Source organism: Oxyura jamaicensis, chromosome 12 (assembly GCF_011077185.1).
Source record: "Oxyura jamaicensis isolate SHBP4307 breed ruddy duck chromosome 12, BPBGC_Ojam_1.0, whole genome shotgun sequence".
NCBI lineage: Eukaryota > Metazoa > Chordata > Aves > Anseriformes > Anatidae > Oxyura > Oxyura jamaicensis.
Window position 1 is genome coordinate 21,899,878 of NC_048904.1, and position 25,253 is coordinate 21,925,130.

The 25,253-nt window shown below is 41.8% G+C and overlaps 1 protein-coding gene across 4 annotated transcripts in view; it reads right to left on the bottom strand.

The window, feature by feature from the left end:
• FGD5 (FYVE, RhoGEF and PH domain containing 5) overlaps positions 1–25,253 on the bottom strand; it is a 104,237-nt gene that overhangs the window by 37,900 nt on the left and 41,084 nt on the right. For all 4 annotated transcript variants that reach the window (XM_035337542.1, XM_035337541.1, XM_035337540.1 and 1 more), the window contains exons 4-7: positions 18,400–18,458; positions 18,261–18,291; positions 4,470–4,612; positions 1,845–2,001 (exon numbers count right to left, since the gene is read on the bottom strand). In XM_035337542.1, the coding sequence (XP_035193433.1) occupies positions 1,845–2,001; positions 4,470–4,612; positions 18,261–18,291; positions 18,400–18,458 (390 nt within the window). The remainder of the gene's footprint in view (positions 1–1,844; positions 2,002–4,469; positions 4,613–18,260; positions 18,292–18,399; positions 18,459–25,253) is intronic.

The window sequence follows — 25,253 nt, forward strand, 5'->3', positions numbered from 1 at the left end:
GGAATAGCGCAGAACACAGCTGGTTCTTTATGAGGTCTGAGTCTGAAAGCCAGCCAAGTTTCACAGGGTTTCAATGTTCATCGTCCAAAATTTCTGCAGTGTTTGCCACTTGTGAAGGGAGATGGGACAAAAGGGGGAATAGGAATCTTAACTGTTTAAAGAAAGTCATGGAAGAGACAGTATTTTCTCAGGCAGAAAAGATGTTTCATGTTACTGTATTACTCCTCTAACTGACAGACTGCTCTAGACTGCTCTTACTAAATGTGCATTCAGGGTTGTGCTGAGCATTCCCAGCCCCCATATTCAATTCAAAGGTAACAGAAACAAGATGAGGAACTAAATTCTTTGTTGTTAGACTAGGGAGCTAATAGTGGCCATGTTTTTAAAAATGCAATAGGAAAGGTCTGATAGACACCTACCCCAAATTTGTTTGTGTGTGTGTGCATGCAAAAGGTCAAGAAGTAACAGAGCTCACTTATTCTAGATTAAAATCCTGCTGATCTCATCCTAGGTGAAGCTCCAACTGCTTTCTTAGATATGAGAGACAGTTTTTAGGGTTGATATTTAAGACAGAAGTCCACAGACCTGTGACCAGGAGGGATGCTAGGAATACTGATCATCAGTAGAAAACCTGAGTTTGACAAGTTCATGTTCATAGCAGTGTGAGCCATCAGAGCTACCCTTATGTGCTAACAGGAAATAAATACGGTGACTACAAGGTATCTGTTTGTAAATGCTGACTTCCAAATGTCTTTTGAAATCAATTGTTATCCTTAATGTTTCACATGTGCTGCAGAGAAAAACACAATCCGTACTCCTTAGAGCTGGTATTCTAAATAACCCTTAAGGTCCAATCACTAATTTATCCCACAGGCCCTCTTACACCCAAGTAATCATTGTTATTTCTTTGACCAGACAAAGATAATAAGAAACATGGATTCTGGATCAACATTAAAGCAGCATGTCTTTGACCATTTTAGCTCAACAGTATTAGTATAGCCCAGCTGAACTTTCCATCCACTTATGGCTTTACAGTTTTGAAATGATGTGAACCAGCCATATTGCCAATACCTTAAAATGTTATCAAGAACTGTGGCTTCAGTTTATGTCTGTTGCATTTTGATGGTGTTTTTCAGTCACTCAACAGGGATGAGTTAAGTTACCACAACTGGAAAATATGTTTCTTGCTCAGTGGTACAGGCCCAAAGGTTACAGACCATTCGGGGGGGTCTGGAGGTACAGAACCCTGTATTTGGCTAATGGAGGTGGTGTCTTCCTCTGCAGTTCAATTAGCTGCCTGTCACAAGATCCTCTGTAAGCAGAGGAAGCAGTAACAGGCATTTTAAAATGCAGAGAAATGTGATTCTAAAGATGTTGTGGGTTGACCCCAGCCAGCAGATAAGCACTCATGCAGCCTAACCCTAACATTCATCCTGGCCAGACCCGGTACAAAAGAAAAGATGGAAAATGCAGTGAAAGAAGAATAGATAAGAAGACACAGTAACAATAACAGTTATTAACTTTAACCCATCCTCAGAGGGACTGAGATGTTAAATGTATGAATGACAAACTATTCCACTATCTGCATATATTTCAACAAAATATATTAACGGATCTGTGGACTCACAAACATACATTCTGTATCACATGGGGAACAGATACAGACACAGAAGCACATCATGCACATGTGAACATCTTACTTCAGTTCAATTAGCAGGATGTGTGAGGAGCTATTCTCCCATTCTACCCTCTGGAAACACCAGTGGAATTGCAGAAAAAATGCTCGAGTACGTCTTGTGGTGCAGCTATACATCATTGCAGGTAAAAAAACAAAAGGGCCTTACCTCAAACTCCTGAATGATGGTAGCCAGTTGGGAATATTTATGGCAAGTTTCATCTAGCAAAGCCAAATTCCTATCAAACTGTATAATGTAAGCTGTGTGGTGATTCAGCCTTGATTTTCTGGAGAGAAAAACATCAGCAACTTTCTGGTGTTCCTCCCTAGGGCCACAGAAAGAAAAAATAATAATAATAATAATAATAATAATAATAATAAAAATAATAAAAAAAAGGCAAACAAATTAAAGAAGAAAAGGTCTGCTTCTTTCTCATTGCAGCAGTTCTATTCATCAGACCCACAGTGGCTAGGCACATTGTGCAGCTAAAGCCTAGGTTAAATGGCAGGAAATAGGAAATACTTCCTAAACACACTGGACAACAAAATGGGTTGCTGTGGAACGGGCACCTTGAGGTGTCAATCCTTTGGCTGTGCTAGTGCCACGGCAGCCATATGTGTCTGTAGCAGGCAGGCTGTCTCCTTTCCGGACACTGCTTCTGCTACTCTGAACAGACTTTTCAGCTGCTGCAGGGCTTTGAGCATTGGTTGTGGAAGATAGCATCATGTCTTCAGTTGTAATATTGTATCTTCATTTCTTCTTCATTACTCCCTGCTCAGCACTGCCCAACCATTGGCTTCTTCAACACCCAGTAGCACAGTACTGAATTATTTATGAAGCATATCACAGAATCACAGAATAGTTTAGGTTGGAAGAGACCTCTAAGATCACCTAATCCAACCTATGACCTAACACTAACAAGTCTTCCACTAAACTATATCACTAAGCTCTACATCTAAACGTCTTTTAAATACCTCTAGGGATGGTGACAACCACTTCCCTGGGCAGCCCATTCCAATGCCCAACATCCCTTTCGGTAAAGAAGCTTTTCCTAATACCCAACCTAAATCTTCCCTGGCGCAACTTTAGCCTATTCCCCCTTCTCCTATCACTAGGGATGTGGGAGAACAGACCCACCTCACAGCAACCCCCTTTAAGGTACCTGTAGAGAGCGATAAGGTCACCCGTGAGCCTCCTCTTCTCCAGGCTCAACAACCCCAGCTCCCTCAGCCACTCCTCGTAAGACTTGTTCTCCAGGCCCCTCACCAGCGTCGCAGCCCTTCTCTGGACTCACTCAAGCACCTCCATGTCCTTGCAGTGAGGGGCCCAAACTGAACACAGTACTTGAGGTGCGGCCTCACCAGAGCTGAGTACAGGGGGACAATCACTCCCCTAGTCCTGCTGGCCACACTGTTTCTGATAAAAGCCAGGATGCTATTGGCCTTCTTGGCCACATGAGCACATTGCTGGCTCATATTCAGCCAACTATCAACCAATACTCCCATGTCCTTCTCTGCCAGGCATTTTTCCAGCCACTCATCTCCCAGCCTGTAGCTCTGCTTGGGGTTGTTGTGCCCGAGGTGCAGGACCCGGCACTTGGCCTTGTTGAACTTTATACAGTTGGCCTCAGCCCATCAGTCCAGCCTATCCAGATCGTTCTGCAGAGCCTTTCTACCCTCGAGTAGATCGACACATGCACCTAACTTGGTGCTGTCTGCAAACTTACTGAGGGTGCACTCAATCCCCTCATCCAGATCACCAATAAGGATATTGAAGAGAACTGGCCCCAATACTGAGCCCTGGGGGATGCTGCTAGTGACCAGCCTCCAACTGGATTTAGCTCCATTCACCACAACTCTTTGGACCCAGCTACCCAGGCAATTTTTAACCCAACGAAGCGTACGCCAGTCCAAGCCATGAGCAGCCAGTTTCTTCAGGAGAATGCTGTGGGAAATGGTGTCAAAAGCCTTACTGAAGTCAAGGTAGACCACATCCACAGCCTTTCCCTCATCCACTAAGTGTGTCACTGTCATAGAAGAAGATTAGGTTTGTCAAGCAGGACCTGCCTTTCATAAACCCATGCTGACTAGGACTGATCGCCTGGTTGCCCTGCAAATGCCACATGATGACAAATGTCATGTACATGTACAGCATGTACAAGGAGAAAACAGGACAAAATCTGAGATCACAAAATAGGTTAGCCAGGACTGCTGGCAAATGGAAATTCACCCTGTGAGGGTGTTTGGCATAAGTGGAGTACCTCTGCAGGCTGGCAGGGTCTGCTTGGCTTGGAAGCCTAGCCAGTGCAAAGCCTTGCTTTGGGGTTGGAGTGAGGGGTGCTCCTTATCTGAGAGCTATGCAGTTGCTATGTAGACTTCTGTAAGCAAAGAATCTTCTTTAGTTAGCTCTGATGTCTGAAGCTGTTCTTGCCTTCCACAGCACAAGTCTGTGACTTACAGGATATTGTGTATGAAGCCGCTTGGTGAGGAGTGTGAACTGGCTTGACTAAACATGCAAGGCAAAGGAAAGACAGGATAATGTATATGAAACAGACTTGTTACAACGAGGCCATTTCAGAGCTGTGGGCTGTGCACTGTGGAAGTGTTTCAGTATTTGCTTTCTCAGCCTAACAGTCTGTATGTTTACTTTTCTGTATGAAAAATCTGCCAAAGTAGTTCAGCTTCATCTTTCACCCCTGCTGGTATCCCAGCCTTGTTGCTGGGGGAAGGTCAAGGGAACACTGTGTCATAGAGGTTATGTTAAGGCTGTCAAGCTGTACCATTCCTTACTTACCATTTAAGAACTCTTTCTTCCAGCTCTCCCAGGATCTCTTGGTGTAATTCATAAATCTCAGAGAGTTCACTTAAGCTCTGCTTGAGTTCAACCTCTTCCTGTTCATCTTCTCCAAGCACTTTCATGATACCTTCATATAAATCCTGTGAATAGCAACACAGAAATTAGGCAGACAGACGTAAAATTCTTCTCTGAAATTATTAAAATTTCTTGAACCCTAAACTCCACTTTCTAGGAATTCTAAGTTACACTATCCATAGATATAGATTGTACTCAGTAGAGCAAGGAGATAATACCATGTATTTTATTGCATCCATTAGTTCATACACATTTTCATCTGATTCCACAATGCTGTGAACATAAAATTTAACATTTCACCTGATCAAGCCACCAGACCCTTATGTATACAATGAGTTTGTTATCTTTTTTATTTACCTTTTTTTTTTTTTTTTCCTGCTTTTCTGGATGTAGTTGATTTCATTTTCTAGTGTTTCTTAACCAGAAACATAATTTCTAAAAATGAAGGATGAGAATCTGTCATCACCTTATAGGTCCATTATATATATATATAAAACCTTCTACATGTCTTGTGTTGAACATTGCTGCACTTGTCACCAAACCCAAATTTACAGAGAGGAAGAAGCAGTAAGTTTAAGCTATGAAACAAATAATTTTCCATATGAAACTGAGACCTTTTTTTCCTCATTTTAGACATGCCTTTAATCCTGTGTGCACGGGAGTAATTTCCTCAATATTAAAATGTATCCACCTCTGGAAAAGGCTCTGGGACTGCTGGCTGATAGCAGGCTCAATGTGAGCCAGCAGTGTGCTCTGGCAGCCAAAAGGGCAAACTGCATTTTGAGATGCATTAAACACAGCTTAGTCAGCTGGTCAAAAGAGGTGATTCTCCCGCTATATTTAGCATTGGTGCGGCCTCACCTTGAATATTCCGTGCAGTTCTGGGCTGCACAATCTAAAAAGGATGTTAAGGTTCTTGAAAGCATCCAGAGGAGGGCAACAACGCTGGTAAAAGTGCAGGAAAGCATGTCCTGTGAGGAGAGGTTGAGGATGCTTGGGCTGTCTGGAGAAGGCCATGAGGCAACCTCCTTGCTCTCTGCAGCTCCCTGAGGAGGGGAAGCACAGAGGCAGACACTGGTCATTGATGACAGGACACATGGGGAATGGCACAGAGATGCACTGGGGGGGGGGTTAGACTGGACGTGAGGAAAAATTTCTTTACCGTGAGAGTGGTCCAACACTGGAACAGGCTTCTTAGAAAGGCAGTATATGTCCCATGCCTGTCAGTGTTAAATAGGCATTTGGACAATGCCCTCGTTAATATGCTTTAACATTTAGTTAGCCTTGAAGTGCTCAGGCAGTTGGACTTTGTAGGTAGATGATATTTGTAGGTCTCTTCCCACTAAATTCTATTCTATTCTATTCTATTCTATTCTATTCTACTCTACTCTACTCTACTCTACTCTACTCTACTCTAGTATATAGTAGCACACTTTTTTAAGACTGCATAGTAAGATGTTTCCCCAGCTTAGACCTAGAGATGAGTAATAAGGCATCCATCTGAAACTGCAGGAATAATCTGTAATAGATTCACAGGGATTAGAAAATCGTTCCAAGTGCATACAGAAATTTTTTGTGCGTGTCTAAAACATTGCTTAATGTCTCCTTTATCCAGAGCTCTGGATGCTGAAATGTTTCCAGGTCAAAGCCGGATTCCTACACAATCCATCTTCTCAGCTTCAAACTTGTGAAGGTGCTCTGGCTGGCACCTGGATATACCTCAAGAGACTTTAGCCACTCTGATGCCCTGATTCTTTCCAGGCTCCTACCAGCCACTGCTGTTTCCTCTGCCTCCTGCTGCCAGATGCAACCCCTGTTTACAGGCAGCGGCACGAGGAACTGAGGCATTTAGAGCTGCCTGACTTTGCTGAAGTCTGCAATGCAAACCATGGCAGTAGGATCTAAGGCAATACACAACATAGCAAGTCAGAAACACCCACTCTGTGTAGAGGTATTGCTAACTGTTGCTAACAAAGGCAGATTCTGGCTGCCTTTGCCACAAGCTAGACCACCGCAACCACATAGTTTATCTTCATAGCATATCTGGTGTTCAAAAGCAGCAGCCTTCATTCGGTAAAATTAAGTGGCTGTAATTTCAGCACCTGATTTGTCAGTATTGCTACAAAGTGAAACTACATGAATAGCATTAGCACAGTATCTTGTATTTTTCTGGGGATTTTCTGCAGCACTGTTAGAGGTTTAATCCTTCTCTGTATTCCTTGCTAACAGATGACTGAGTCAGGCCGGTGTGTTGGGCAGGTCAGCTGGGCTTACAGTTGAATTTTGCATTTCTGTTAGTCGGGTCTTCATGGGCAAAATATCTGAATCTCAGTTTCTCTATGAAAATAAGTGAACAATTAGAAACCTACGTGCCTCCCAGTTTGTGATAACAAACTGAGCAGTCATACAGAAAGGCCCAGAAACTTGTTCTGTGAGTGCCTTTTCCAATCTTTTTTTCTGCATCCCAATAAGGCATGAAGTGTGTAGAGTTTTTATTGAACAAGATGAGGAAAAAAGGAGTAAGAGTGAATAAACAAGTAAATAAAACACCAGCTTAGTAGAGAGACCACATTAACTGTGAGATTTAAAAGCTCCTGATGACTCGTTTTGGCACAGCAGCTGCAGACTAGGAGGTCGCAAAGCTTCCTGCCTTATAAAAACACTATCTGTCCTTATCTGACCTTCCTTTCCTTTTTGTTTGTGAAGGAAAGGTTAGGGGACTGCAGCATTCTCTCTTATTGCTAACCAGCCTACACATGCTGGCTTTTTCCAGTAAGTACCTTAAATTTTGTCAACCTTGGGGCCAAGTGGGGAAGCCAGGTTAGTATCTTTCCACTGATCCTGTCAGCCTGATGGTGCTGATGGTTTCTGTGACTTTGTTGCCTTAGATCATTAGAGTAACTATGCAAGCTGCAGCCACATCTCAGGTGTTCATCATCCCAAAAGATACTCTCCAGACAAAAGCAGCTCTGAGTAAAGTAGCAGGAGGGATCTAAATAATTTCTTCAGCCAGAAGAGTCAGTACAACTGCACACTACAAGGCTCTACCTCCATCAGATCACAGCAGCACTAACAGCAATGCATGAAAAGCATCTGTCACTATGTGTTTCATCCAAAACCCCCAAACCATCTGAAACAACTAAAGGTTTTTGGCCACAGCTATGTTCTATCATTAGCACTGACTAGATTGTCTGCCAGCTCCAATGTGTTAAATTTCTGTGCAGTGAATGTAGTGCTGGCAGATTGCTTTTCTGAGGATGACAGAAATCTGCCAAGAACAGATTTCTTTTCAGAACAAGTTGCTCCAACACCTTTCCAGGGACAGAGGTGAGACTGACTGTCCTATAGTTTCCCGGATCCTCCTTCCTGCCCTTCTTGAAAACTGGAGTGACATTGGCTAACCTCCAGTCTTCAGGCACCTTACCCATTCTCCCGGACCTTTCAAAGATGATAGAGAGCGGCTTGGCGACCACGTCTGCCAGCTCCCTTAGCACATACTCAGACGCAAGTTCAGAACACAGTCCATGAGGCTCTAGGAAGATACAGACTCTAACAACACTTCTATACATCTTTTTTTTTGTTGTTTTGTTTTGTTTTGTTTTGTTTTGTTTTGTTTTCTGTGGTTTTTGAAGCATGGTGACAAATGTGGATCAAGCTATTATCAGCAACTGTCAGGCTTTTGTAATGAATGATTCTGTGGCCACAGTTTGAAAAGATTATTTATTTGGAGGAGGTTTTGGTGGTTGTTTTTTAACATGATCACTTGAGAACTGCTGTACTATTGTGTTCAAACAGACAAATGTTCTAATAGCCATAGGGGAGAAATCTGTCAATTCTCCATTTTTATTTATTTATTTAAAGTTCAGCATTAAAAATACTTGAACAAGGGCTTAGTGGCTGAATAAGACTTAGATTGACTGACTTTGATGTCAGGAGGGAGCATATTGGTATGATATGGTCTAGGGTAATCTGGTCTGTAGTCCAGATCACAAGACTTAGAAGAATATTGCATTCATAAGAAAATAACCAACTTTGATTTATGATGGAATATACTATATATACCATCTGTTATGAATATGCTAACAATGCAACCTGAAAACAAAAAAAAAAAAAAAAAAAAGGAAAAAGCCACAAAAGATGCTTTTGGTGATCTCATGAAGGGTCAGGTAGATCCTAACCACATATAAGCCCAAGTATCTACTCACAGCACAGCTAATGTTAGAGCCCTGGTTGACATCCTGCTCGTGCTAAAGCCATCACATCAGGAATCATAGAACAATTTGGGTTGGAAGGGACCTTAAAGGTCATCTAGTTGTTGTTCTAGGAGTTGTTCTTCCAGCAGGTTTGCAGCTGAGCTCTGCTTCAGTCCAAAATCTATTGTGAAGAAAAGCTTCAGTGTCCAACCAGTCTGGCCAGATTTGTGCTGTTAATTACTTTTTTTTTTTTTTTTTTTTCCACACACTACTCTGTAAACAGTGAGTTATTATTGAAACCAATGTTTTCCAAAGACATGTTAAAAACGTTCTCTGTCTGTCCATAGAAGCCAATTCATCAGAAAAGAAAAAAAAAAAAGCAGCTGCATAAAAATTGCTGAGAAGGTGATTCTGCCAGTTGAGTGACTAGAAATGGCAGCTAGATTTTTCCACTCAGAGACCATTTCCTCGCCTCTTACCCCACTGTATGTGGTGTGGCCAAATGTGCTGTGAAAGGAAGTGGGGCTTGATAAAATGAAACCTCTCAGGTCACACAGGACATTGAAAGATGCCAAGCTCCTTCTATCTGGCCCTGAACCAGGATGGGATAGGTTGAGTATCCTCTGTCAGGATCGAGTGATCATGAAACCTATTGCCAAAGAGTCAAATTCTGTTCCCTGAAATTTTAGAGACAATTTTATGAGTTTCCCTAGGCTGTACTGGGATTTCTCACAGCATTTCTCACAAATCTGACTTCTGTCAATTAAAAAGTTTAGACGTACATGGTGTAATTAGAGAGGAGTCTGAAAGAAACAATTTCCATGAAACCTGGTAATGTCCAGGTATGAACAGCTCAGAAGCTCTGAGTATGTTTCACCAGGGATCCATATTTTACATTAGATGGTTCACTTCACTTTGATTAAATCAATGTAGCTGTATTGATTTCAGCATGCTGGAAATCTGGCTGGTATAACTGTGGTCCTGCTGAAAAGTTCCGTAAGGAGCCCCTGGGCCTCTGAGCAGATTACTGCAAGCTTCTTCTCTCCTCACCTATAGGAACCAGCTCTTGATAAGTTTTTAGTCTCCTCATAGCATTCCCGGCTTTTCTGTTGTAATGCTGTCAACTGCAAGGCACACACTGACTCACTATGAACTGGAATGACTGGAATATCTAATAGTTACTAGCCAAAAGAAAAGTTGCACATGAGCTGCAGTTTTTCAGCAACTATGACAGATGAAGCATTTGTTTTCTGAAAAGCCACTAGAACTAGGTAAAAAAAAATCATTATGATGATATTTCTCTTTTTGACTAACTATATCCTATATCCTGGATAAAACAACATCACAAAAAAAAAAAAAATCTGAAAGAGTATTACTATGTTTCCTAATTACCTGGGTCTAATTTCCATGTGTCTTGCCCCAGTACAATAAATAATCTCAACATTGTGCTATTCTAGCTCCCATTTTTTCTGGTGTGTGAGGGAGGCTATCTAACTATGTATTCCAGCAACTCTAGACACTTTCCAACCAACTAAGCCAGTCAAACCATCTTCTGGATACTTTTCCTAACTGAAAGGAATCTGCAACTTTTCAAAGTCCTCAGTCATCATAATTAATCCAGACTGGGGAAAGGAAAAAGAATCCAAAGGGTTCTTTCAACTTACTGTGCCTGGGGAAGTGAATAGCTGTAAGTTCACTACCAATGTGCTTAAGTAACCTATTTTGTTATAGAAATGTCATTTATTCCAAAATAACTGAACAGCTCTGTGTCTATTCATTTTCCATCATAGTGGTGCAACAAGATTAACACTCCTTTCCCATAGTATCTCAGTGGATTTAATTAGTCACTAATTGCTGGCTTCTTTGATCATAATGAACTCTCAGACAAATTATTTAATTGCAGTTGCCTGGATATAATCTAATGATTAATAAAAAAAGGGGTGCAGAGCCGTAAGCACTATAAAGATAAAAAAAAAATAATAAAAAAAAATGTCACTGTTGAAAATTCTGAGTGCCTGGGAAGCCATTAATCAAATGCAAAGTGCTTTTCTGGTCCCACTAACTCTAATCAGTCATGGCACCTGAAGGTCTCCAAGTCTGTCACCCATTTGCCACATTTGAACACGGAAGGTACCAAACATAAAGTTCATATAATTCTCTGTTGAGTCAAAAATTGTTTAGAAGACACACATGAATCAAAGTCATTCAGTTTGAGGCTGTGACATGGTGGCCACAGAGCTCATTTTCACCCAGGGGCATGTGAGCCTACACAGCTTACTCCTGTCTTATGCCTGTTCCTGCACCAGTGTTCAAGCATGTGCTTGAAAGCATTACCCAGGCTGGCTAGGTGACACAGAAGGTTAGGAGCTGTACCATGAAGATGCATCTTTGAAACATAAAACATTTCTTTATATTTTGAGTACCCATAAATAAATCCTTTGCAGCCATCCAATGACCAATTAATTCCCTAACATCCCAGAAATAAACAATAAATAATTCAGTGAAATAAAGAGGACCAGAACCCACGGCCAAAAACATTTTTCTTTCTTCCCTTTTCTTTGTGCACATCACTAACACAAGTTACTTTTTTTTTTTTTTTTTTTTTCCCCACCAAGAATGCCTCTGGAGAGTTTCTGTTCTCTTCTGGAAATAGTGGCTATATCCTGGAGCCTGTTATAAAGGCATCAGACAGGGAGGAATGCAGGTTTTGTTTCAACAAGGTCTTGTGGTTTAGGTGGAGCGTTGCCTAACTGGCACTTGGAGTAGAACGTGGTACCCTCTGTGAGGTGGTGAGGCTCACTGTAGGGTGAAGTCATATGAGGCACTTTAGAGATGCTGGCAGTGCCAGTGTTAAGAGGACACACTGCGTATAAGATAGTTTTGGAAAAGCCACTTCACTTTGCTATTTAGGTTCTTAGCTCAAATCAACTGTAGCAATTCTGTATGTATATCTAAAGTCATTTTACAAGATGGATACATATTGCAGTCCTTTCTGCATTTCAGCCCTGCTCCCAGTTAGCTTTTATCAACCTGAGAATATTTAACCTCAAATGACCTTAGTCAAAGGAACCAAAACTAATCTTTTGTCAGATACACTACTGCTTTAGGCAAGTAGTTTACCCAGAAGAAAAAAACTGCCTGGATGTATGTGTAAATTATCTTAATTTGCTCTGATGGGTGACTTGTCTTCTTTAACTTCTACTTGAAAATATTCTAACAATACAGTAATTCAGTCTGGATCTAGATTATGTTTGCTTTTTTTTCTGTGTATAACAGAACATGGCATGTTAGATCAATTCAGTAATGTTCAAGTAATGGTCTATGGATCCCTGGGACCCAGGGACTACTGCAACCCGTCTTGTAGGGGAAGCTAGGAAACGATAGGACTGAAAACAGTCTATACCTCCTGTAAACAGTTGTTCAGTCTCCCAACTAGAACAGGTTAAAAGCAACTATGTAGTTTAGAAAGGTGAGTAAACTGTAGTAGAGAAAGTCAAGATTTTGACCTAAGGTCAAGATTAAGACCTAAAGATGCAGATGAAGAGAGAGCTCCATTTGAAATAAAAGCTGCTAAAATTGGAAAAGAAATGCTGATCAGTTGCTAGATCTCCTTGTTTTCTGTTCTTATCTGTTTGTTTACAGAAGCAGCAGTGTGTAAGTTGCTAATCCAATCATAATGGAAATCCTAGTTCCTGTATATAGTTTACATTTGCAGAAAAACAGAAAGGTGTACAAAACCATTATAATGTTAGAGAAGGTGAGACAACATCAGAGAGCAGAAGGTGAGGCAGCATCTGCAGGCAGGACTGGAGGTTCCTTTTCATAGGCTCTCAGCACTGTGCTCCTAACATCAGGTCTGCACTTGAGCCAGACAGAAATTATAGTGTGCGGTGATGACTGTAGAGCAAAGTCATGCTTAACAGTTGAAGAGAAGTACTTGAAAGGAAGAACATTTCTGTGACCAAAAAGTGTTCATTGAAACTAGAAGGGTCACATTGCTAGGCTCTGTAACTGGGCTAGAAAAGGTCTGAATGCCTGCAGTAGTATGTTCAAGGTCTTGGGTGCTGAAGCAAAGTCTCCACCTTTTTTGTTCCCTGTTGCATGGTCTCACTGTAGTCAGAGCACCATGTGCCTACCTGTTACACCCATCAATGAACCACCACAAACTGTCCCACACTCTTGGTAGCATTCATATATATGCCCTGTTTGTAGACACCCTTTTCTCTCACTTTCACCCATGAAAAGATATTCCCTGCAGCAGGGCTCTGTTACAAAGAAGCTTCCACCTGCAATAATGCATAGACTAGAAAAGAATTTAATTGCTTCCCAGATTCCAAATTATCTTCATGATGTTGATAACGAGGGAAAGAAATCTTAATTCAGATGGAGACTCTTACAGTGCTCTGAAGAAGCTAATAATCCGCTATTCTTGCAGTCATCTGTCAGAGAAAAACTATAAATTTATACCAGCCAAAGGTCTGACCTCTAATGCTATCATGGTTGTATCAGCTTTCCTGCTTCTAGCTCAACTCTATTAAAGAACCAAAAAAGAACGATGAGTGACTAAATTCACCTATGATATTTTCACAGTTTTTAGGGAGAATCCTGGCCGGGGAGATCTGAGTTTCCATCTTAGGAACAAAGCTGAAAAAAAAAATGCAAAAAGGGAGCGAATAGAGCAGATTTGTTAATGGAAAACCATAACCATTTTTCTGCCTCAGCTGCCAGGTGGGGATAGTGACACTTTAACTGCAGAAATCATGACTGCACGCAGCATATTTACTATACCCACACCACGACTTCCACCTAGCACCTGGACTTCTATACTTTTCAACAACAATGGCACATGCATGCATCCAGAAATCACTTTTCATATCTAGAATCGCAAATGCTTCCCAAATCAAGCAGATGTTTTAATGCATTGGTAATATTATATTAGGAAGTGAGTATTTTTGACCCTTTGTGAATGAGCCAGGGAGGACAAGAGACAATCCTTCTGCAGCCCAGACTTTATATAATTGAAGTCTACATTGATCACATAAAATTGTGCAGACTTTTACAGACTTTTACAGACACTTGCACTTCTAAAATGAAGGTGGATTCAACAGCTACTATATATCAGAGGCTCCAAGTCTCTTAGATGTCTAGGCATTACACCTGAGGGGAGGAGAAGGAGAGAAAAGGGTATCCATAGTAGAACTGACCACAGGCACGAAATGCCAAGTTTGCCTCATGGATGTATCATCATTACAGGCAGCAGCTCTCTCCTAATTTTGAAAGCAAAAGTGGCAGCTCTGAATTAAAAATTGGTACATCTCCTGTAGCAGAATGAGTGACCCTTGATCTGCACTGAACAGTTGATCTTCCCAAACTTCTCGTTACTGAGCCCAGCACAAACAATGCCAGATGAACAGATGAACAGCAGAAAACACAGACTACCACAGCAGACACAATTAGTCTCTTATCCTGCCCCAGCAGGGTACAATCTAGGTCAGGAACCCTGACTTCAGCACATACTCAAATGCAGACAAATGCACACATTCATCTTCTGTGAATCAGTGTCAGAACTGGCAAGCTGTAAAATGTGCATTGCAAATACTGTATCAATGGGGCTTGTTACCAGGGAATTGTCCTTATGCCAAGTGAGGTAGTATGATTTCCCTCTTCTTTTAAGAGATATACAGACGATCTGAAAGCTATTTTGGCTCAATGTTCCACTGCAGGAGCTCTCTGGAAGATACATGGTTATTTTCCCACTGCTGCTGAAGGCCACAATGAATAAATGAATGAGAAAAAAATCAGCCTACTGTGACTGAGGGTAAGCCATTACTTCGTGGCACTGCATTTCAGGCTTCTCTAATAGCTTCAGAGGGCTTAACAGCCATCTAGCCCTTCATTTATTCAGCCCAGTCCATTCACTAAAGCATTTCATTTGGAAAATAATGACTTGATTGGTCCAGCAGAACTTTGAATCTCATCCAAGAAATTTACAGCAGTAAACAATGCTCAGCCAATCATTCACTGGGAGTGTAAATACTTAGAAAGATGGAGTTCTGTTTTGTCTAATGTAATAGTGGCTCCTGAATCAGATAATGTTTATTTTTTGTTCTTGAGAATGTGCTACCCACAAGAATTCTGAAAGTAGAGATTAACCAGTGAGTCTGACTTCATGTTAATCTGCATTTAGGTCCTTTTAAATTAATGACTTGGGAACTAAGATGATTTTGTTCTTTTTTTATTTCCTAAGAGTTACTTTGCAGTCAGGAGTCTTCTAATTCCCAGTGCAGTACTAGATCCCATACTGCTGCTAAGACTGGGTAACCAGCACTTTATATTTATTCACATTTTTATTCCAGACTATCTCCAAATGCCAAGGAAGCATAAATCTCAGTCTTGATGTTTGGAAGAATTGTATACCATTGTTAGGAAGAAAATGCAAATCAGGAATCAGGAATTTGAACACTGAGGTATTTGGGGCAGATGTTCTTTCAGTGCAGTGCTGCCCTTTTGGGTACCTGAATTTGCTAAACACTTCGGAGGGAAGTAATAATGACTTTAAGGAGTTCTATGCACAAAACAAAAACAACAACAAAAAAACACGTTCTGTACAAAGGCATGTTGACATGAACATGATACGCTATCAAACAAAGGCTTAATCCCATGCAGACTGGGATCCTGAGGCATTCTAAGTCACACTAACTTTGCTCTGTATATATTTAGTAAAGTAATTGGAAACAGACTGGCTGAATGGAAGCAAATAAACCAGATTCCTGGTCCTCCAAGGTGATGGGTGAAACATCAGAAAGCAACCTGCAACATTTTTGTTCAGGAGCAAGCACTAAAATGAACACAAGTGCAGACTTCATTACTGGGGTAAAAAATAGAAGACATGAACATCAAAATTTGAGGATTAAATGCTGATGGAATAAATGCAAAGGCTAATCAACTTCAGAAAACTAAATCTTGAGTAACAAAGAGATCAGGGACTGCTTTGGACTGCAAGGCTCAGCTTAGTCCCATCTGCTCACTCCAGAATGATTTTTTAACTCCCAGCTCCAAAGAATTACATTACCTTTAAGCAGGGCAAATAACAGCTAACCCTTTAGGTTATTATCACTACTACCACACCAACTGCTACCAAGTTTGTGAGCTAACAAGATATTTCCACTCTTTCAGTTCAATAGCAGAGTAGATGTATGGAAATGTCATCATTTTGGCAATCAAGCAATTTATTATAGTCTCTGCTGAATGACCAGATTCCTGTTATGCTGAACGAATAGCTCCTCCAGCTGAGCCTGGAAATGAGATGGGAAACTGCTCCTGTTGCAGGCTTAAGAAAAGCCTTTTTTCCTTTCTGAAAGCAGCTAGGGTGTGGTTCAGTTCCTTGCCTTTCTCAGCAACATGTGGGTTTATTTAAGAAAATGAGTCTCAAGACTTCAAGATGAGCACTTAGAAACTGTTTTCTTGAGAAAGGTGCTGATGAGGAACAGAGAGAAATGTCTGCCTGTGCTGAGAGGTGCTGACACGGAAGCTTTTGGTCTTAGCTGGCCATGAATGGTGTTGTGCAGCTTGAACACAGTTTGTTGACTGTGTGGTCACTGGTGGCTGCTAGTGACGTCTGCCAGTGGGAGCTGTGTCAACAGTGAGTGCACAGTGAAGAGGCATTTCTACTGATGTAATTCAAATATGCTATTCATATTTGAATAGCATATATCCTAATGCTATATCCTAATGCTATTCAAATATGCAGAAAGGAATAATTAGTTCATTGTAACCACTATGATAGTATTGGGAAGCCTCAGATAGGCAATATCATCTCTGTAGTCTGAGGGACTTGTTGTCAAATTGGTAGTGGTTTCTCTAGATGTCCTGAACATGACACTGGGCAACAGGTGAACATGAAGATCCAACAGTTGGTGGGCTGGGAAAGATAATGTTGCTGTGACTGTGGCCTTCTAGATTGAATGTGATTGCAAGAAAGAAACCTGCAAGTTATTTCTGAATGCCACTACAGCAGGTACACCAGCCAATAGCAGTAGAGATGGGGTATGGGATATAGGCACCTGATAAAAACACAGAAATTAAACCCTGATCCCATTCCTATAAAGATTTTTGATCTATTCTAAACTGTGGAGTGTGAAAACATTTGTCTCTTCTACCTCAGTCTCTAACCAAGGTGCCATTCATACATCCTCACAATTGAAAAAGCCAACTCATAGAAACAATCAAATCTTATCTTTCTTGGTGACTCTGCTGGAAAAAGCCTCCAGTAGCTTCTAAAGGAATGTATGCATTTGGTGATGAGGGAGGAAGGATACTTTTCCACTGCAGAAAAAATCATTAACCAAAACAGTGCACCCAAAATCTCATTCTGAAAAAGATAGTGGTCTTTCTGAACTTTCTAAGTTGAGATGATGGGAACTGGGACAGGGAAACTGACATTTCACAACCGCTGAGTGGCTTCGCAAACCACTGCATTCATTCAATGTTTATTTTAGGCCCATCTAAAATTTTAATTTGAAAATTTTACTCCTCTTCTGGTTCTCTAACTTTCATACCTAAGGAAATAATGCAGAACACTGGTAAGATCCCTCTATTGGAGTGGGATTGGCAGGCATAGCAACAAAATCCCAGGAAAAGAGGATTCAGTGGAGCATTCTGGACTATATATACAAGACCGTAACATCTATAAAACCCAAACAAGTGCTTCCAAATAAACATGATCGGCAGAAATAGAAGAACTTTCCCAGTTATAACACAGCTGTTACCAGTATCTTTGCCCTGATACATTAACCAGCTAATCCAAACCTAATAATTAAGTATCATAAAAACAGAGACAATTTCCCTCATGCCTTATAACTGTAATTCCACGACTGACAGGCCAAGCTCTGGGTAATGATTATTACTTTCTGTAATAAATATTTCTGCTTAGAAAGTGGATGAGTTCCCCAACAGGAGAGCAGAGAGTAGTCAAATTTTTGGGACAAGCCAAGAAAACTCATTGGTTTTATTCCCTCATATCTTTGAGCCAACATCAGAGTGCTGCAGCAGATAAAATTAGCATTCAAGCAGACTTTTCCTTAACTAACCTATGAGCTGTAATTTTTATGAGGATTCTTTTTTTAGGGATTACCAATAGCTTGGAGTCCATCCAGCTGGAGGGGAACAGTAGGCACTTGCATCCATAAATGTTTCTAAATTAAAAATTTCTAGGGTTTACCCCTGTTTATCACCATCTCCTTCTCAGAACTAGGCTTATTTGGCATATTACGCCAGTCCCAGAGCCCCAGTAAGTGCTGTTGGCCAATGTTTTTCCACATGAATGAGAAATGCTAGACTTTGGAATCCACAGCAAGAGCACATCAGTAGCAGACATACTCCTTTACAATGCTTCAAAAAGCATTGCTCCACAGTAAGCCATTCTTCCTCAAATTCACTTCTGTCCCTTCAATGCTTTTATGTCTCCTAAACTGCAGCTAAGACAGCAATTAGATTTCAGTGATTAAAATGATTTACTTACCATATATAACTGCTGGAGCATCTCCACATATCTGGGGAAAGAAATAAACTTTATTCATTGCCATTGCTGAATAAATAAGGGTAGATTCCACAGGTTCAGTTTTAGGAGAGCAACAGACAGGTTGTAACAGTAAACTCACACTTTTTCTGAAGACATCAGCTCCTGGGCAATGAGGTACGCTCTGGACTGGCCTTCCTTCTGTCAACAGCAAAACCCAGAGACAATTAAGAGATGTCTCACACCAAGAAGGAAAACAGTGTTAGAGAGCACTTTGAACTGACATATTCCTTCAGCAAAGATAGGGACCAGGTTTTTATTCTTTGCTGTTCGGTGTTTGGCTTCCTGGAGTCCTTTCCATAACAGGCAAGGACTCCAGGACATGTTTGTGTAATTCAAGTACTAATGGTATAGTACAACATAATAGCTGCTAAGGTTTAAAAAAACTGTGTTCTTATGGAAGAAAAAGAGAAAATTTCTGTTGATTTTTACAAGTCCAAAATTTGTCAGATATGCAGAAAATGTTTAGCTTTCAATAAGCTAGCTTCATGGCTGTAAAGGCTCTTAACATGTTTACTACTCTCAATTAAATTGAAAAGGGAATTTGTTATCAAAATGCTCATATTCCAAAGTGTTCTGACTGCTGTGAGACCTGTGGAAGCAAACATGGCAAATGACTTTATTGCTTACTAAACAAAATGTCTAAATTAAATGGTCATAAGCATCTCCAGAAAGCAAACAGTTCATTGCTCCTGAAGGCAACATTGTTTGAAATCTCAGTGACATCTACAGAGCTGGCAGACATCTCATTAGACACAGAAACCTGTGAAAGAAGCAAAGTGTATAGCTGTAAGGTACAAGTGGCTAATAAGGGTATTTTGGTCCTATGTCATGACTCACTCTTATGATAAGAAATGAACAAAGCGTGGAAATATTTACTGACAGAAATCTACTACGGAAAGTTGGACTTACGTAGCAGTGGTGAAGTAGGGAACTAGAACAGTCTAGCAGCAGTAAAGAAAAGCAGCCTTCATTGATCTAAAGTGGGCTCAGGGGAAATGTGTTAAGCAGAAAGAGTTAGTGACACTGTGTGCCAGACCAGCTGTTCTGGAAACCCATTGCTTACAGATCCTGCTTCTGAAGGAGAGACTGGGACTTGCTGAGATGTGATGCAGTCCCTTGGTGCAACGGGTGGGAAGTTGGTGTTTACACCATCTCCACCAATTCTGCATGAGGGGGCTGCTAAGTGTCAGGAAACAAACACAAAGCTTAATTGAGACCCCTCGGAAATGTATAAATGTTGACAGCTCAAATCAGGCCTGACAGCTCAATAAACAGTTAAGTATTCACATTGTAACAACAAATTTAAGCAGTAAAAAATGTCTACGCCAGTGAAAGGTAAATACAGACTTTCTCCTCTCTGTCCCTTTTCCCTATCAGCACTCCCTTGGGATGCAGGTGTCCTGGCACAAGTGATAATGCAGTGCCTGAGTTGTTTGATGTCCTATTCCATTCTCTTCCCCTCCCAAAGTTGCTTGTTCATTTTGCCTGCAGTAAGCTGAAAACAACGTGGGGAAGAATTAATCATCTTCTGAAATGAGGGAAGCTTAAGTTCGGCGATGTGGACACTTGGAGCATAAAAAACCTCACTTACAAGGTCAAATGAAATATAATCAAAGCACCTTCACTGCCAAACATCCATAAATTAATGGAGGCATATGTGATGAAACAAAAGTTTTATTTTTAAGATTCTTCTGCTTTTAATAACTTGAGGTATTCTTTACAAAAGCAAGGAATTAAAACCTGATACTCAACACCAAAAAGTGAATTCAGTACTGCCTATTTCAGAGGAACCAAGGGCCAGTCAAAGTATGCGACAAATAGATGTTATTATTGACTGCACACAGGGGCAGAGAAAATGCTTCTGTTTCTATAAGGAGACTAAGGACCCCTGGCTTCCTGCTCCATGGGCTTATACTCCAGAGGTGATGGACCCCAAGGATGATTATGATCTGATCAAGGTGAATATGAGGGAAAAGGTCTCCAAACCCTGATGACAATGGGTTAGACAAATGATGCTTCATGTACAGAAAATGAACACGGTGCCACAGTAACCACAGCCAGGTTCTTTTCAGTGCTGCCTGGCATCAGGGCAAGGGGCAGTGGGCACAGCCTGGAGCACCAGAGGCTCCACCTGAACACCAAGAGGCGCCAATGGGCTGGCTGGGTGCTGGAGCCCTGGCACAGGCTGCCCAGAGGCTGCGGGGTCTCCTCCTTGGGAATCTGAAGTAGCCACCTGGGCGTGGGCCTGGGCACCTTGCTTGGGGTGGCCATGGTGGGGCAGGGGGAGACCAGAGGGACCCAGAGGTCCCTGCCCACCTCTGCCAGTCTGTGAGCTTCTTTTTGCGTTTTTAGCTTACTTCCGTGTACTTCTACTAGGAGACAGCTGAAGATTGCAAGAGACAAAGGAAATAGAGAATGAACAGTTCATTAATCTCAGATGACTGACGCATCTCTCCTTTAGCACCAGGAGTCTAAGTATATATCCCCTAGTGCTTTGTTCCTTCTGCATGATAAGGGCCAAAGAACATGCTTTGAGTCACTTTTTTTTTTTTGGAGAACTACACTACATTTTAATAAAATGCAATAGGAACATCTGTTTTTTCCATAGTTTCACTTTTCTGCTTAAGGCTACACTGTCAGCAAATGTTTCATTGCCCATTTCCCCCTGGCTCCAGTTTGTGAACACCTCTCAAAGATCATAGTGTGCCCCTCCTGGTTGTCCCCATTGCTGGAGGAACACACCAGAAGCACTGAGTTTTCTCGTCTCTCTCATTTCCTCTACATAGGCAGAGCACAACAAATGAAGGGAGAGTGTCGCTGTCTGGGTCACCTGGACTGATGCTGGCTGCCCAGCGCATCCTCTGTGGACAAGCCTGGCTCCACACTACCAAGACACAGAGTCCATTTCCCCAGCAATCCAGGCAGTCTCTCCAATTGCATACACACATTGTTGCACTCTGTAATTCCTCTTGTGATTAATATGTCTTAGCCAAGAGACAAAACACCGGGACCCCAGTGTCACATGACCTGTCTAGGGCAAGTTGGAGACAGTGTCTCTAGGCGTTGCCTGTCGCATGTTATTTAATTGCTGTTTGTTTAACCAGGAAATGAACTCTGAGATTGACGACAGTGTCCAGAGACAGACTTCTGGGAATAGGGAATAGAGGGGGTGCAGGTCCCTCAACCATAAGGTTTCTAAAACAAAATCCAAGTGATTATTATAACACAGCCACGCTGCCACCTTTTTGGTAATCTTTTCTCCTCGCGGTGTGGGACCTTTCCAGTTCCCACTTGAGAGCCTCTGCTTAGCAGAGAGAGGCCAGGAGGCCATCTGGAAACCCTGGCAATCTGCCACATCGAATCTTCTTTTCTCATAGCTTCATCACCTCATCCTCCCCATTCTCTCTACTCTGAAAAACAGGCTGGTGCTAGGAAGATTGCAAATACAAAAGCACTTAAACCAAGTTAGGAGCTTGTACAGCTCCTACAGCTCAGCTGATCAGTGTAACTTGCTAGACAAAGGTGGTACTGTGCAATTATCTCTCCAAAGGAAACTGAATTAAGCCCAACAGCCCTCCAAAAGGTTATCAAGTTTACTGATGGAAAACTAGAGTTATCTAGTGGGATACTAGAGGTATCTTGTGACTTGATCAGAGTTTCTCCTCCAAAAGCCAGAGTATCCCAATGTATAATGAATCATGCCATCAGAAATCTTTTCCTTAGAACAATAGCATAAGGTCCTAAAAGCTTTTAGGTCTTAACACAGTACACATGTGAGCACAGCTGAAGTTAATTATTAGTCTTTGGCAGTTTGACTGAACAACTTCAGGCTTCACATCCCTTTTTTGCCCCCTGACAGAAAAAATATTTGGGTTGAGAAGGGGCAAGCAGTGAACAGTATGCCTGTGAATGGTGGCTAATTGCCCATGCAGAGCCTACTGATGTAGCACATCACCTTCCCTTCTCTGTGTCATAGGCATCCCGTTCCTGTAGGGATGATGCCTCCCCACGGAGTCATTTATACACTCTGGCTTTGCTCTGGGCAATGCCAAGGCATTTGACTTGGACCCTCAACGGCCATGCTTTGATGAGATGGTACTGCAGTGTCTGTGTCAGTCACTGCTCTCTGTGCCTAGTGCACAGTTGAGCTGGCCTAGCTGTTTGCAGAACCATGATGAGAACCAGATTGGTGTTCTGATCCAGTTTAAATATTGTGGGGCTGGAGGAAAATCTGCCTCCATGGGGCTGAAACAGGGTTGTATGGCTTAAGTGCAGCATGCAGCACAGGCAAATCAAAGAACTGTTCAGTAGAGCTGAAGCATTAGTACTGCACAAGCCATTTGAATACTCAGGAAGAAACCCTTTGCATTTTAAAAGCAGGGTAACTAGTTAAGACACCCAATCAGCAGTTCCATTTCCATGTTTACTGATGCCTTACCATGCTGACATGGACAAACTACATCCCTTTGTCCATTTTTCCATCTGTGTGTCTTATTTTGCAGACTCCTCAGGGTAGGTGTGTTACAGTGTTGTGCTGAAAGGTACCCAGCACAACAGTGCTACTGTTGCTATAAGAGGCTCAGAGCAGTTTGCAAGCTTCAGCCTCTGAGCTGAGTGACTTCATAATGCCCCTTTTGTCATTATTATGAACTATCTAGTAGTTCACAATGATGTCACAGTGGTGCCAGCAGTAAACTGAGGCACTATGAGAACAAGTGGCTTTTTCAAGCTGGGTCTGTGAATCAGTGAGAGGAAATGCAGTCCACATCTCTTGCCTCCCAGGCCCTTTCCTTGAAGAGCTAGATTGCAGCTCTCCTGGGGAAACTGTGTAATGATATAAATCAAGAGTTGTTCCCTGAAAGGCGTCTGAATTAGGTGCTTCCTCAAGGCACACAAATCTGTCACTCCCAACTCCAGCATATGTTTGGGTTGTGTACGTGAAGGTTAAATGTTTGCAAAACAGAATGATTAATGGAGCCTGGAAACCAAGCCCACCCAGTGGAAATACATAAGGAGCAGCAAAGGCAGTTGCGAGTACAGCTGCCACGAGACAGTAGCTGCCCTGCTTGCTGTGAGACCGTTGTGGCTGAACTCAGTGTTCCCTCATTGTGTGTGGCACAGATGCCCTCCATGTGTCATGTTGGGTTGTGGTCCTCATTTTTGGACACTGCCTTTTGTTTCAGTACCTGGGAGTAGTGTGGAGCCTCTCTACCTCTAGTGCTGCCCTTTCACAAGCACAGTGCTAGGGATCATTTCTGTGTGGAGTTCTCCTTCATGCCCCCCCAGCACTGCACCATGCAATTGTAACGAGCACCCCTCTGGTCTTGCTGGTATTCAATATATATATATATATATGTAAAAGTACTAAATGACTAGTCAAAATGCTTTGAGTTTTCATTGCCATAAAATCCAGCCACATCTGGTCTGAATTCACTTTCTTTTATGTCATTTTACTCTGGTTATGTGTTACCTACCTCACTAGAGATCTTCCCATTTTGCCAGCAGGGTAAGAGAAGATCACCTCTCATATCCTGGCTGTGTACAGTTCCTTGTAATATATTGCTGGTTTTAGGGTGAAACTAGACAGTATTTGCATACAGATCAGTTTACTTTTCGATTTCCCATAGAGTTAACTGGCTGACATCTGTATTTTGGGTGAGAGAACTGTCTTTTATGCTCCAGCTATGGCTTTATTACTTGTCTTAGGATTTGTATTAATTTATTCCCTGAGTACTCGATAGACTACAATTTTTAAAGGTATTCACATAGATTAATCACATTCTTTTCTTATTATTCTTCTGAGGATCCCTTCAGTTCTTCAGGTCAAACTCCCTGCTGTGTTTACAGACAGGTTTAAGAGAACATTTGTAATTGTTCCATTGCCTAGTGTTTTAATGTAGGGTTTGCTATATGTCATTTCTAAATACAACAGGGTTCTTAAAATAGCTTATGCTGCTACAATACTCCTAGCATTCTCTGTTTACCCAGACATTGCTTTCTCCTTCCAAAGGAACCCTGTAAATAAAGACTTAGACTCTTCTCACAGTGGTGAAAATTGTTGGCCTTCCATTGACTACTGGGGTCATTTTTAAGCCCACCACTTTGTTCAATCCACACCCCTTAGCATACATGTGACATGTATTCTGGGTCAAACAGCATGATGGAAATAGCTCTTGAAGCTGAGTCCAAGGCAACATGTTCTGGTGTTGCTACAGTAACATGGCTCCTCTAGGACACACTCAAGAAAATAATTCTTAAGCAGGCAGCCCCTTTCCCCTCCCCATATGACCCAACCCCTGTGTTTCCTCAGAAAACCTTCACACCACAACAGGGGCTCTGCTGCAACCTCTGCTGTCATTTGTCCTGCAGTTGCTTGTCCCTCGCCAAGCCTCGGCTTGCCTGATTGTCGATGTTAATGTGGTGGTAGGTGGTGAGATGCATTCTTAATACTATCTCAGCAAATTCCGTGAAAGGCTTGGTGTTCCCACAATGAACCTGAACACTAGCACCTAGCTTTTTGCCTTGCCTGCCATTTTGATCTCTAATCTGCATCAGACTATTTTTGTTTTTGCTTTTCTCTGGATCTAGCATAACAATCACTCTTCCTTGCTGGGCCCTTGTCTTTGGCCACAGGAAGACTTAGGTGTGGTGAAAAACTCATGCTGGGGCTCCTTCAGGATCATGGCAATTGAAGGTCGCAGGCTAGTAACAAACAGGCGGGATCAACGGGGGAGAATGACCAGTCTAAAGCAGCAGCCAGAAGAAAGGAGCTGTCTGAGGACTCATGCTTGCAGACAGTAAAGGGAGAGGTGGGGGTGTGAACTAGTTATGGCAAAACAAGCTCAGTTTGGATTTGCTCTCTAGTCAAATCTGAACAGTTAAGCTCAGGATTTATCTTTTTTTTTAAAAAAAAAAAAAAAAGAAAAAGAAAGA